This window comes from Copadichromis virginalis, linkage group LG3, assembly GCF_057382275.1.
Source record: "Copadichromis virginalis isolate Kocher_CV1m ecotype Utaka linkage group LG3, C_Virginalis_male_GT1.1, whole genome shotgun sequence".
In the NCBI taxonomy this organism is placed as follows: domain Eukaryota; kingdom Metazoa; phylum Chordata; class Actinopteri; order Cichliformes; family Cichlidae; genus Copadichromis; species Copadichromis virginalis.
The window spans coordinates 44,564,073-44,579,196 of record NC_140620.1 but is presented as its reverse complement, the minus strand read 5'-3'; the positions used below and the strand labels follow the sequence as shown (position 1 = coordinate 44,579,196).

At 39.3% G+C, this 15,124-nt stretch overlaps 1 protein-coding gene across 2 annotated transcripts in view; it reads left to right on the top strand.

Annotated features, from left to right (window-relative positions):
- The first annotated feature begins 1,908 nt into the window (after positions 1-1,908).
- Positions 1,909-15,124, top strand: part of LOC146714949 (protein Dok-7-like) — a 66,237-nt gene continuing 53,021 nt past the window's right edge. For both annotated transcript variants that reach the window (XM_085451307.1, XM_085451308.1), the window contains exons 1-4: positions 1,909-2,247; positions 2,343-2,388; positions 4,319-4,549; positions 10,948-11,148. In XM_085451307.1, coding sequence (XP_085307433.1) covers positions 2,194-2,247; positions 2,343-2,388; positions 4,319-4,549; positions 10,948-11,148 — 532 coding nt within the window. In that variant the 5' untranslated portion in view covers positions 1,909-2,193. The remainder of the gene's footprint in view (positions 2,248-2,342; positions 2,389-4,318; positions 4,550-10,947; positions 11,149-15,124) is intronic.

Sequence of the window (15,124 nt, the reverse complement as noted above, 5' to 3'; positions counted from 1 at the left end):
AAAAGACTGTATAGACTTGATGTGGTACTTTTAATATGCACAGTTCAGTTTTAAGGTTGTTTTGTGGATAAACTTTCCAGATACCTAAAACTATGAAGCCAAATATAGAAAGTAGCTCCAAGAACAACTGAATGTAAAGATAATAAAGGGGTATTAAAAGCTTAAAATTACCTTAATAGGTCCAGAGACACTGAGTGTATGTGATTAGCTCCAGGGTCTGGGAGACCTTGGGTGGCACCAAACACACCCCTGAAGTTAGACTGCCCTGCTTTGGTTCTCAAATCAATGAAGTGCATGGATACAAATTACCTCGGGGTGTGGGTGACCTTTTTTCTGGAAATTCTAAATACACCTTCATGGTGTTTAGTTGTTTAATCCGTTTAAATTGAACTTCAGATTGCTTTCCGCCCTTGGTGTGGTTCTTTTGCACAGGTGTGCAGACTAAAACAACTGTACCAAGGCCTTTCAGAGGAGGCGGACCAAACAAACTGCAGAGCAGTTCGCTGGTGAGAATGCGATCTCACCTCGATGCAACCCAGTTACCAGGTATACACTAATCAGCAGAGTGCCACAGAGGTACACTGAACATTATTGGCTGAAATAATAATTAACAGAAAAATATGAATGTTAGGACTGAAGTCTCCATGTTACCACTCGTCCAGAATACACAGCTGTCTTCCTGTTTTTGCTCTTGCTGCTCCCACTGCAGATGTGTGGCCGACAATGAAAATGAAACTTTGCATTTTTGCAAACTCATCAGCTGATAAGTGGGCTAGAGTAAATGAAGTAGGTGTATCAATGAGTACCCCTTCACACGGTGAATCAGTGCCTCCTGCCTCTTTTACTGTGCAAAGGTTTTGTCCATTTTTTGGCCACATCTACTAATGTACATTTACACAGGCTGGTGATATGTCCACAGTTAAAATCCTTATAACTTGTTAATTGTCAAACCTTTTTCCAGTTGTTTTGTGTTTTGTTCTGGTTGCTTTCCATTGACTTAACCTTCAGTCCAGTTTACTTCCATTTGATGCAATTCAGAATCAGATTTATTTATTTAGTGCCAAAACACAGCAACACCTCAAAGTGCTTTATACTGTAAAGGACCTACAGTATTTTGAAGAAAACTCCAACAATCCATCACCACTTTGTGATGGTGGGAAGGAAGAACTCTCTTTTAACAGGAACAAACCTCCAGCAAAGGCAGGCTCAGGAAGGGGCAGCAGTCTGCTACAACCGGTTGGGTGGAATAAAGAAAAAGACAAAAACAGAGCACAGTGAGACAAAAACAGACAAACAAACAAACAAAAAAACAACCCACGAATCCTGGCAACTGCTTAGTTTAACTCGTTAACATTTTGACCCCACATGAACGCAAAAGGGTGGTGCTACATTCAATGGCCACTTTATTAGAAGATTAGTACACATATTGATCCATACTGATATGATAGCATTACACATTTGCTCCACATGCATCTCCACAAAGGTGCACTGCTGGATTGAGATCAGGTGACGGTGGAGGCCATGCCAGTACAGTGAGCCGGCTCATTGACATGGTGATGTTTTCCCGCTGGACCAATTTTTTTCAATCTTCTGTTGTCCAATGTTGGTGAGCCCATGACAATTATATAGCCTCAGTTTCCTGTTTCCTTAGTTCCCTCCCAGTGTGGTCTTCTGCTGCTATAGCCCATTTGCTCCCAGCATCACAATGTTCTTTTATGCTATTCAAGTTACTGTTTCCTTCCTCTAATCTCATCAACAAGGCGACCTCGCTGAGAACTGACGCTCACTGTACATTTCCTCCGTTTCATTCCGTGAATCCTAAAGATGGTTGCTGCCCTGTGATTGGTTGATTAACGAGCTGTTGAAAAGGTGTACCTAATAAAGTGTCCGGCGAGTGTATATGCCTAGTTTGATGTATTAACGTGCTCGGTTTTACTGTTAGAGTGGCGTGTGGCATGTTAAACACGCGGGAGCGTCTCACTGTACCAGCCCAGGTGGCAGCAGCAGCATGGCCGGCAGACGGACACACAGGCAGGCAGACAGACAGACAGACAGACACTGGTCATGCCATTTTCCATGTGCCTTCCTTGCTGGGGGGCGAGTTTGCGCCCCGCTAGAGGAGAGCGCAGCTATTTTGAAAGTGACCCCTCATTCAGGCAGCGACTCTGCAGCTGTCAGGAACCATGACTGAAGATGACGGATTCTGTTGTCGTGGAAGGATACGCCAGACTCAGAGACGGGAAAAAGGTTGCTTTTACTTTGTCTTAATATGCGGATATCTCCTATGCACACTTTGACCAGTGCTTTAAAACCCCCCAAAAAACTTTTCTTTTGTTTCACAGTGGAAAACTAGGTGGCTCGTGCTCCGCAAACCGTCGCCTGTAGCAGGTAAAAAAAAACTTAAAAACTAGCTAATTTTGTTTTTAGCATTTCTCGCTCGCATTGTTGTTTTGAAATTAAATCTGACAGCGGCTACACAAATCTGCCGCGACAAGCTGGAGGAGGACAGTGAGCTGGTGTTGCACTGCTTGTGTTTTCTGTTGCGTGAAAGCTCAACAAGCCTCGGCTTCAAAGGGCCTGCGTTTGTGTTCAAATACACAGCTTTGACCCAGGAGGCTATGGCGTCCAAGGAGGGACAAAAAGACCTAAAACTTTTAAAATAAGGCTTGCATGACAAATTCAATACATTTGAATTTCAAAATCAACATGTGTGCAAACCACAGTTGGTATTAAAAGACGTGTGTGTGTGTGTGTGTGTGTGTGTGTGTGTATATATGTATATGTATATGTGTGGGGTGATACTGCAACTTGTGTTGTAGATCCGATACCAAGTAAATACGGGACCAGTGTTGCCGATACTTTGAAACCTAACCTATAAAGGCACTTTATCTAGGGGAGATTTGGTGAATTGTTGTTAATTTGTAAATTCTGAACACTAAATCAATGATTTTAACTTTTCCCAATAAGTAATTACCAGAGCAAAACACAATTATTAGGTTTTTGTGCAGTTTCGTGCAGATAAACAGTTTTTTTCCCTTCTATTTTGCCTGTAATGTAAATGTGCCACTTTGGGGAAACTTCAGTTGTTTAAATGTGTTATGGGCTATAAATAAAATAGACGTGACTGTCAACACAAAAAAGTTCAGACGTAGTGGATTTTTGACATATGTATATTTTTTTTCGTTTCCAAAATAATAATAATTTATTTAATACAGTTCAGCAGGCTACATACTGAACCCAGTGGATAGAAACAAAGTATGGAGCCTATTATTGAGCTAGTATCAATCTGACACCAATACCAGAGATGATATTGATACTATCCACACTTGCCCATCTCTAGTAAAACCTATATTACACAATGGTTCTGAAAAAGAGCTGAAACATTAGCACAAGCTAAAAGAATTTCATTAGACGTTTTTAATGACTCAAACGTTTAACGTGGGATTGTGTTTTAAAAAAAATGGGAAAACTGATGCCAAAGGTGCTTTTAATCCACACACTGTCTTTTTCCCCATGCTGTAAACTCACTCTTGAAAGCATTTCTGCACAGTTTACTTTTTCTTTTTACACAATTACATTTATAAATTATTTATTTTTACCACGTGTACTGCTTCTGCTGTACAACAGCAGGCTTTCAGATTATTTCTAAAACAACATCACACAAGCTTCAAACCTGTGGTTCTTATTTGATCCCATCTTCAAAGCTAATGTGCTAAGGTCTGAGCCAGAGACTCGCTGTATTTTTAGATGTACCATGAATGTGAACAGTCACGCTTACCTGCGAGGCTTTGGCTCTGCGGAAATAAAATCTAGTAGTCATTATATTTGCACACATTTTCAAATATTTTATGGAAAAGTGAGTGGATTTAGCATGAACTTGTATTTGTACCGCATTCAGTTTTACCGCAGAAAGGTTTCTTGGGTATGTTGCGCTGCACAGCTCAACATGCTCCACAGTGAGGCTGAGTGCTGCTGCTCTTCAAATCTTTGATGTCATGTTATCCCAGCTGTCTGTGCTCATGCCTCAGTTATGCGAGTGTGTGTGAAGGAGAGGGATGATACACGGACACACACAGTGTTGTTTTGTCAGTTGACACTGATTGTTTGAAAGGTGGCAACAAACAGAGGACACTACAGTAGCTACTGTGGGTCAAAATACATCCTGTTAGTAACTGTCAGTGTCATTTGGGGATTCCAGTATTGATTTTACTTTTTTTTTTGTTACATCTTAAAAAAAAGAGTAGAATTTAATAATGTTTTAATGCAGACTGTGTTCTTCTGTCTTTGTTTCGTCTCCTGCTCATTGTCTGTCCTGCAGACTGCCTCGTGTTGCTGGTTTTTAAAGACAAATCAGAGAAAGTTCACGGCAACAAGGAGAGGGCGAGCATCACCTTGGAGGAGATCTGCGGCTTGGAAGCTGGACAGTGGTATGAGGGTGTGGCTTTTACTCTGACCATCCTCTGCCTGAATCAGGCTGTTTTGCTGGGCTTTGACAGCAGGGAGGCCCTGCAGGCATGGGACGCCCGCCTGCGATATAGCCTAGGAGAAGGTGAGAAGAACCATGAGTGTTTGTTTTACTTGTGTTTAACATCCAGTGTTTCTTTTTCTTTCCCCTCAAAACCTTTCAAGGAATTTAAATGATGATATTTGATGTTCCTATCCAGCTGTTCAAAATTACCCCCGTGCAATCATCTACATGCTTCTGAATCAATTTCCTAGATAAACAAATGATTTTTGTCTTTAATGAATATCTGTTATCTACTATCATACTACGTTTGTTGTCTAAAGTGATATTTTAACTTTTTTTTTTTTCCATGTCTGATTACTCTTAAGAATGTCATTTAGTCAAGCACTGACTCTCTTTAGTGTGCATATTGTTTACTGTGTGGACTTGTTATATAAGTTACATGCATCATGAAGCAATAGGAGCTATTAATAGCAACGAACTGTTCAGCAGGTGGCAGCTGAATTTTACATTTTACATTAATGACAGTGCTGGGGGACCTGATTGTGTGGAAGAGGCTTAAGACAAATTGCATTGCAGTTGTTCCTTCCAGTTTGTCGTCTGTTTTGTGTTAAAGTATACGTGTGCATGCTTGGACAGATGCACTTGTGTCTGTTCAGGCTTGCATTGATAGTTAGATAAGTGTGTGTGTGTGTGTGTGTCCTAATGTCACTGAGTGGAGTGCATCCAAGCTGGCAGAAATGTCACCTGCCAGCTGCTGGGCTGAGGGCCACCATGCACAGAGCTTTTGTTGTCTTACGTGAGACTGTATGAATCCTTTTTAACCTGAGCGATGATGTGCCGCACCTGGCCAACATGCCCTCGTCGCCGCCTCCGTTAATCAATCTCCCTGGCCAAGTTTGTTCAAATCCACGAAAGTTTTTAGTTTAGTGTTGTTGAGGAAGATCCACAAGATCCACACTTGCTGTGTGTGAAATTTAGCAAAGTCAAAGGCAGAAACGCCAGTGAAGTGTTGTGATTCGCTCTAATTTTATACCCGACTTTCCCCTTTTTCTTATTGTCGAGACTCAGACTCATAAAACACAGATGTCTGTGACACGCTTTGATTGATTGCGCTGGGCTTTAGATCTGAGCCCGTTGTGCTCGGCTTGCTGATTTCATTCTGTCTGCAGCTGTTTCCCCTTTTTATTTGTGAATGAAATCAAATCCATGCTGAAGTAATCATCGTGTGAGGACACTGTGTTTTCTGCCCCTTGTGAAGCTTTTCTCCTGTTTTTGTCAGTATGCAAAATTACATTGACCGTTGTCTTTCCATTACTCATTAGTTCTGCAATCCTGCTCACTTTAATCCCAGTGAATCCCAGTAGACTGTTTGGTGGTTTCTTTGATGGTTCATTAGGACATAGTTGTAGAGCCCTCAAAAAATCCCTATAGAGATAAAGTGCAGCCATTGACTGTATGTAAAAGATGGATGCAGCCAATGTTGCACCCTGTTTGTGAGCTTGCAAACGGAAGATTTAGCTAGCAGCCATCTTGTATTTTTTTTAACAGAAGTAAATATTTTGATAAGGATTTTGAGCCTGAAGTTATCATTTAATGCAAGGTTAGCAACTACATCCATAAACTGTATATACGGATGCATGTGCTCATTAGTCATAAGTAACAGATTAATAAAATAATGTGATTTCACTCACAAAAACAGGAGTACTGTCTTGACTTTTAAGTACAGTTAACCATCACAACAGTGTGTGTTATTTGTTAGATAATTGCAAAAAACATCCTACAAAGAAACAAAACCACTAACGAGGTTCAGTACAATGGTTTTAATCAGCCCAAATACTATTACTGACCTAGCTGCAACATTATGCTCCAAAACACAGCATCAAACATGGGCGTAGGTTCTAGGTTGGAAAAATAAAGCTAATATAAAAGTGTCTCAAACCTGCATTGTGTCTTAAAGACACCAGATGGTCAGCTTTAGTTTAGTTTACTGGTGTAATTGATTAATTAATTTAGTTAATTCCTTTTTAAATCTTTGTCTTACGTTCTGTATGCTCATTGGCTGATGACTTATGATTGACCAGTTGTTAGCCAATGAGCAAGTAGATTTTAAAAAGGAGGATGCATGTGGATGGGCAGATATGACTGTGAAACTCTTTTTTTTTTTTTTTTTTTTTTTTTTTTTTTGTCAAATATTTTTATTGAAAAAAGAAAACAACACAGTACTTGCAGTTACCGAAATACAATTAACCTTTCTTCATTTTCCTAAGTGTGTATATATATATATATATATATATATATATATATATATATATATATATATATATATATATATATATATATATATTAGGGGTGCAACGATACACAAAATTCACGGTTCGGTTCTTTGGTGTCACGGTTCGATATTTTTTCGATACAAAAAAAATGTTCATGCCTTTTTAATTTGTCATTTATTAAAATTATAAATATATATTTTAACTCAAAAGTACAGTTTTTAAATTTAACCCTAACCCTTGTGCGTGTTTTTTATTTTGACAGCGAATGCGCACCTGCGGACCACTTATGTGCAGCCCTGGTTATTTAGCTCGTCATATTGCAGCCACAAAAATTATTTTGTCCATGAAACCATAAAGCTGCACTTTCTTTTTGCCTTATAGTCTGATTTGTCATAACTTCTCCGTTTTGTGGTAAGCTTTTCTTTGGCTGTCACTTCTTCACCCTGACCTGTCTTATTTGGCTCAGCAGAACTAAAATATATATCTGTCTGTGAAGGTTCTCAGTCATCCAGGTCATCGTAGTCAAATATAAATCCTGCTGCTTTTACACACGCACTCACATAAGCTCAGCGATTCTCTGCGATCAACATCTCACATGTTTAAGCTGCGGGAGATTTCACTTGTCATGTTTGCATAGTAAGCTAACAATTAATAAGACGATGTCAGAGGAATTGGTGCGCAAATTATCATCACTCACAGATCAGTGCTGTCGCTCTCTATACACAGTTCGCGCGATTGCAAAGTGAAAGCAAAAAAACAAGCGCAAATTCAAACGCGATTTCAATATGTCACATATTGACAGTGGCTCACCGATGCCAATGACATAATTACCCAGCTACATTTCTGAAAGAATGCAAAAGCATTGACATATATTTTTCCTTCCTACAATAGCCCGACGGGCAGGGAAGAGATAGATTTTGGTAGCCCGACTGAAAAAATCGCTAGCTCCAGGACGTCGGGCTAGCGATATTGCGAGCCCTGCATCTGATTGAGGAATCACTCATCTTTGGAAAAGAGTTTATTACAGAGGAATGTCTCTTTCCAAAATAAAAGCTATACTATCCGCTTCTTCTGGGCTATATTCTCAGCAGCATATTAAACATATAAGGAGAATCATGTGCTAACAGCTGTCTAAATGACTCGGCTAAAGTTAGTAGCATGCTTGTTGTTTTTGTCTTTGCACTAGGATGATGTCGGCGTAAATGTGCAGTCATATTCGTTGTGTTCCCACTAGTGCTTTCAGGTTAATCTCGTTGAAATGACCTTAACGCCACAACACGGCAAATCTCCGTTAACGAGCTACCGCCGATCGGGGCGTCCATGGGGCTAGACGGCCAACACGTTAACGAGCTAACTGCGCTAACACACTAGTTCCCACTCATGTAATTGAGCATTGCATGGCACATCCAACATACTGTTTTACTTTAGTCCATGACTCGCTTACCTTCAGGGTCATACGTCACATGAAAACCAAAATAATTCCAAACGCCAGATCTGAATGAGGGTGGGGGAGGTCCATGTTGCAAGGGGAGCTTAACTTCTGTCTCGCTAGCTTGCCCTGCGCTCTTCCTTCTGACGATGCTGTCTGTGTTGAGCGCTCAGTGAATCTGCATTCGACTACTCCGCCTAGGCTGCACTGTCGAGCCTAGGCGGAGTAGTCGAACGCAGATTCACTGAGCGCTCAACACAGACAGCATCGTCAGAAGGAAAGTTGATAAAATAAATTACAAATTTTGTATTGTTCGATACATATGCGTACCGAACCGAAAGCACTGTATCGAACGGTTCAATATCGATACGAATATCGTTGCACCCCTAATATATAAATATATATATATATATATATATACACACACACACACACACACACACACACACACACACACACACACACACACACACACACACACATATATATATATATATATATATATATATATATATATATATATATATATATATATATGTATATGTGTATATGATAAGATTTTAACGATTCCGATTCCATTTTCGATTCTGTTTAACGATTCGATTCCTTATCGATTCTCTTATCGATTCTTTTTTTTTAAAAAGGAGAACACTAAGGTCGATTAGCTTAGAACTGTGTTTTATATCTTCTCTTTGAACAAGATAGAAATTTAGGAGTAACATGACCTTACAAACCCAACAGTGAGATCTTAAGAGAGCCACAGCCTACGGCTCTTCAATGGGGTGTCACAGGGTCCCCAGGAAAAAAAATGTATATGTAAAATAATAAAATAAATATTCTCCTGTAGCAATAACAAAGTTTAACATAAATTATTCTGTAGCAATTACACAAGAATATCCAGTAATGTCCCTGCCTACAATTAAACACATTCACTTACCAAAGTGAAATCGGGGGCATCTGCTGTGGCAAATGGGTGCAAGCCTTTGACCACAAACTTAGACACTGCTGGGTGACATTCGTCTATCCTGGCCTGAAAGGAGACGCTACCGGTAGACTGCAGCGAGAACTGCCAGCATCTGAGCCAGCCAGACTCTGTCTCTCTCATCATGGTTATCTAAATGCAACGCACAGTAATAGCAGGTTTTGTAATAAGGTAAATCGCGCTAACATAATATGCAATGCTAATTGATTAGTTACCTGCAGTATTAACGGGAGAGGACGTGGAAACGCTACCGCTGCTGCTGGGTTGAGCTTCGCTAGTCCGGAGCGGATCAAAAACACGACATTCGTTGAAAGCAATCGCGTGTTTTTTGAGCAAATGCTTTTGCATATTCGTAGTGTTTCCTCCCTTTGATGAAATCTCTACTTTGCAAGTATTGCACGTTGCCCTGTTGTCATCCTTTCTCATAAAGTGTAACCAAACTTTTGAGCGTTTGTGCCGCTCAGGCGCCGTGTTTCCTACTGGGTAAAAGACGCTACTCAACGTGATGACGTCATTCGGGGCGACTGGAATCGATAAGGGAATCGTTTTTAAAAGTGGCAAACGATTCCAAGGAATTGAAACAGTGGGAACCGGTTCTCAACAAGAACCGGTTTTCGATACCCATCCCTACTCGCTATAGCCTGTTCCCAAGACTCCTCATGTATTTGAATTCCTAGTTCTCCTTAAGCTTAACAATAGAGTGGTTACTAAAAGACAGGATAGTATCATAGAGTTTCGAAATGGTTGACTGTGAAACTCTTACTCATTGGCTAAAAACATCATAGTCATAGTTTGTTAGTTTGTTTTCCGTGAAACCGGTGTGCATTTTCACGGAAAAACTCCATGAAATTTAAATTTTTATTCATTATGACACAAAACGAATGACTGAGCCCATAAACCCATCAGAAAGCTTTTAAAGAGGTCAAGTCAGAAAGCCATTTTCCCGTAGACTTTTTGTTTGTTTGTTTGTTTGTTTCTTTACTTGCTTGCTTTTTTTAAATACCAAGATAGAGATCGTGAAAATGCTAATCCCTAGCCTTCAGAACAGGACTCTAGAAAACCAGTCAACGATGTTATATTAGCTAAGTTTTATACCATCTATGCCTGCCACTTAAAGTGGCCACACTTTAAACAATGGAAAATAGAATTGGAAAAATATATTCAGGGTATATCAGTTTATGAAAACAATTATCTCTACAGAAAAAGTGTTTATGCAACCTACCTGGCTCTGAACAGTTCTACTCTAAACTTGAATATTTTAACATGGTTGCTGTGTGGATTGAATTACCGTACTTCTGGACCAGCCCCAATGGACACTTAAGGTATTGCAGGGTTTCTGTGTTAGCTTTATTTTTCAGCCTCATACCAAAGTGAGGCTAAAACTCTTACAAAATACCTACACTTCATTATACCAGAGGATCTTTTTTCCAGCTCCCTCTTGCTAATTAGCTGCTAGAAGCTAATGTTAGCGATGTGTTAGCAAGCTACTATATTTAGGTAATGTACTTGCAAACATAATTACTCATAGCTTCCTAAATGGCACATATTTCACTGCAATGCAAGTCGAACGCTGATGCTTCAGATTTACTTACAAAAATATATTCACCCAGAACGGACATTTGGGTATTTGAGAGTGACAAAATAGGAGGTACTTCGCAGCTTATGAAGAAATGTGTTCAGGGTTATTTGCCTCATTTATGTTCCTCTTTACTCTTTCCACTCTTTCTACTTATTGTAAAACTCATTTACAGTTATTGGAATATGCGTTAAATTTGAGGATCTGTGTGTTTCTCAGTTCACAGATTCAGTGTTGGAGTCTTACCAGGGACCAAGTTGGAGAGCGGGCCTGCAACTCTCCATTTGTGCAACAATTTGTTGGCTCTTGCTCGGGATGTCCCTCCTGTTATTATTGGCCACTGGAACCTTCCAGACCTGCGTAGATATGGACCTGTACCAAATGGATTCGTGTTTGAAGGAGGAACAAGATGTGGCTACTGTAAGTTTATAGCTGCTTAATTATTGTCTGTTTTGTGCAACATTTGAGTGTGTTAAGTTTATGTAAATGGGTATTAAAATAATATTTTGTGCTTGGCAGAGGGTTTAGGGGATAATTAGCTATTAGGCTGCACAGTGACAAAGAAAATGTAATGCAAAATTTAATCACCGATTGTAAAGTGAGGCATCTGAAACACATAAACAATAAAAGACATTAAACAAAAATGTAATAATATTAAAATAACACAATTGGAAGAAGAAGAGCATGAATGTTAAACCCCAACAGTGAATTTCAAAGAAAATGTGCTTTTAAGAAAAGACAGAGACTCAAGTATGACTGCGTTAAACATCTCCATCCTTTCATAACATTAATATCTCTCCATCATTAGAGGCTAATGGCTCATTAAATCATGATACGTGCTGTGGTTTGTGTCTCTCTCTCTCTCAAAAACACAAAATAATCACCGGCTGTGATTTGCGGTGATTCATGCTTATCTTTCTGCCCGTGAAAGAGAAGCTCTTTCTCAGTACAATAAATCTGACTCAAAAAATATGCTTTCTAGCCTGAGGAAATATAGCTAGAAGAGGAGAGGAAGTTTGAGTCTTTGTTATTGATGATTAGTTTGTCCTTGCCTTACTTTTGCAAATGTGCCTTGTGCAAAATAGAGTGGACCTAAAACCTTTTTCCTGTGACAGGAACAGTAAATAGTCTGCCGGAATAATATTTTGGTCCAGCAGTCCAGAGAAAATTAATCTTTCAGGCTATGTTCTTTCAGGCTCCGTTGTTAAGCGTAGAACTTCTTGGATGAAAACTCATCCTGCAGCGAAATAATAACTCAACAGTTTTTAATGTTGACCATGCTTCTGTCCGTACGATTGGGCTGATGAATAATTTATCAAACGTGGGCATATGAAGACAGCAACACACAGTATCCTCTGCTGCGTCCTGCAAACAAATTTAACTTTTAGTACTTTGGTTTAGCGCTTTTAAAACCCCGTGGTCATCTGTTAAGCATCCGTGGACCTGATTTGGATTCCTGTGTGATGCTCAAACTTTGAATTTGCATGTTTGCATGGAGAAGATCGCTGTAAACATCAGCATTAGTGGGTTGAGGTCAGTCACTGGGTGTGTTTTTTGCTCTCTGGTTGTACATCTGGCATCCCTCGGGCGGGCACGTTGAGGAAGATGCTCAGTGGAGTTTCATGAACCAAAAAAAGAGAGCGCCCTCAGCAACTACATGTGCTGTTATCGTCACGAAAGACTGTATGGTCCTTGTTTTTCTGCTTCCTTTTTGAAAGGCTTCTTATAGAAACTTTTATCAGGCAGCTGATGGTGTGAGTTGGTCATTCGTCTTTAGATGTTTTATTGTAATACAGAATTTTGGTTTTCTTTAGTATATATTTAGATTTTAGGAAGTGTTTTTCTGACTATGATGATTCCTGCCATGATTTCCCAATGTAGGAAGATCCTATAGTGACTGTTTTCAAATGACATCATGTCATTGGAGAAACTGCAAGCAAAGCATTAAGTATAATAAGAGTGTTACTATAGCAATGCAAATGAAACACAGTTCTAAAAACCCTTCCACCAATGGCAAATCCCACCAATCCATCAGTCTCTAAACCATGTTGTGTCAAACAAAAGGCCCAGGGGCCAGAAACGGCCTGGGAAACACAAAGGAGTACATAGATTTTGGAAGCTGTGTTTTCAAAGGTTTTACAGCCTTTCCTACTGATAAAGACTGGCACCATACCAAAGTTATTAAGTAATTTTAAAAGCTATCCACTATAGAAGTTTCAGTTCTTTACAATAGACCCACAGTAAAACAAACAAACAAACAAAAAAATAGAAATGAAATTTTTCTGTGAATTAATGAAATAATTCAGTTTTGTAATTACAGGAGAGTCTGAGCGATGAGCTACCAGAACCTTTTCTGTAATTTTACACATTTATTTATTCATTCTGGCAGATGTCTTCCTTTTCATTATCTTATTAGCAGCTTGTCATTATCGAGTCCTACTGTTAAAACTACACTTCTATTTTGAGGATTAGTTGTGATAGATTTGTAGTTAAGGGTCTTTACAGTGACACAAAAGAGAGTTTTTCTATTTTGGCCAAATTAAGATCAAAGTGTGCTGTATGACATGATGTGAAATGAATTTAACATCTCAGCTCAGTGGCTCTAAACTGACACTGGAAATATGTTTTGATTTGTCCATATAACCTACCAGAAATATTGTTGTCTGGTCATTACTGATGAATCAATATTAGCTATTAGATAACTAAAAAGCAGCCACTATTGCTTTAACAAATTCATTCCCCTTTCCCTCCCCAATGGGAGCGTTACTGGCCAGTTTGGCTCAGCATTACACAGAACGTTATATATTTAGCACATTTAGCACTGGCGTTCTTGTTATGCACTTTAATCTTGACGGAAGTAGAATGGATGTGTGTAAAACCATTGCTAAAATGTTTCAGTGGCAGATCTTTTCTGTTTTTTACTAGTTAAAGTGCTCCAGCAGATCGTCTCTGTGGGTCTCAACTGCTCAAAACTGTCAGTTTGTTATTTTTTATTTATTTTTGCAGGGTGCTTTGAATGTTCACGGATTAAAACAGATGATATATTGAAAGGCTAGTGCTGCATTTGTATGGAGTATCTAGTTTCTTGGAACGGTGCTTCACCCTGCAGGACTTCGAAAGCTATGAATCACACAGTTGTGTCATTAAGTAAATCACAGAGCTGTCCACACTTTGCTTTTCCAAACTGTGCTCATAGGAGCATTAAAGCAGCAGATGAGCAGATGTGAATCGTTACTTCTGATCAAAATTTCCAGAGTATAATCAGAGCAACAATATGATGCAGATATTTTAAGTTTTGTCGAAGCGTCTGGCTTTATAGTGACGTAACAAGACACGTACACAATCATCTGATCACACGTGCTTGGTTAAATCTGAGAGGAAATTGGATTTAGATTGTTTCCAAACCCCACAACCTTTTGTTTTTTTTGCCACATAACCCATTTTAACACTACACAGTAAAAAGCATGTGGAGTAACGATGTCACAGCAATGTGTCTGACATGCTAGGTATCAGCTTACCATAAAGACAACACTTGAATCCACACTGCTGTCTGCTCAGCTGTGAAAATGAGAAACTGAGTTGGAGTTGCTCTGCTGGTCAAACTATATATAAGTTGTCTGTTGTTCTCATTATGGTCTGTATGGTACATATGGTACACAGGCAGCTCCTTACCTTTGAGTCTGTCCATTTAGTCTGTAGGTTTAAAGTTAAAAGGGTTTTGTTCTTAAAATTGCAGTTTTATTGAGTGAAATTAGGTTTGACTTTATTATGTCTTAGTCAAGCCCTGCGACAGACTGGCGACCTGTCCAGGGTGTACCCTGCCTAAGGCCCTAAGACAACAAGGATAGGCCCCCACAACCCTGAAAAGGATAAGTGGAAGAGAATGGATGGATGGATGTTTTAGTCGCATGCTAGAAGAGCACATATTCAGAAACTTCAACATGTCACCTTAGAGATGTCGTGTCATACATGTATTTTGGCCTTGTGGTTCTTCTTTTTTTAAATGACCCCCTTCTTTGAAGCATTATGTAATCACCCCACTTGAAGGATGTTCATTCAACTCTTTGACTTTGAACCAAATAAACAAACCACCACAGATGTGACGCAAATGCACGTTTGTTTAAAAGCCGAACATTCTGGCTTCATGAAACATGCCCCAAACAAGTTAATTTAATTATTGATCTGTTTTTCCCAGATTAAGCACAGAGGAGGGAAAATATGGAATCACTTTGTGATTTGGATGTGTAAAACAGACACTTTTTAATATTAAAAATAGTCAGCAGTTAAAAGAGCGTTTGCAGACCTCAGCAAGCTGTTACACTTGATTAAGAGGAAGCAGCTCTCCAAGAAGAGAGGTGTCAGTCAAAAGGATTATACAACTCCTTGTTTTTCCCCT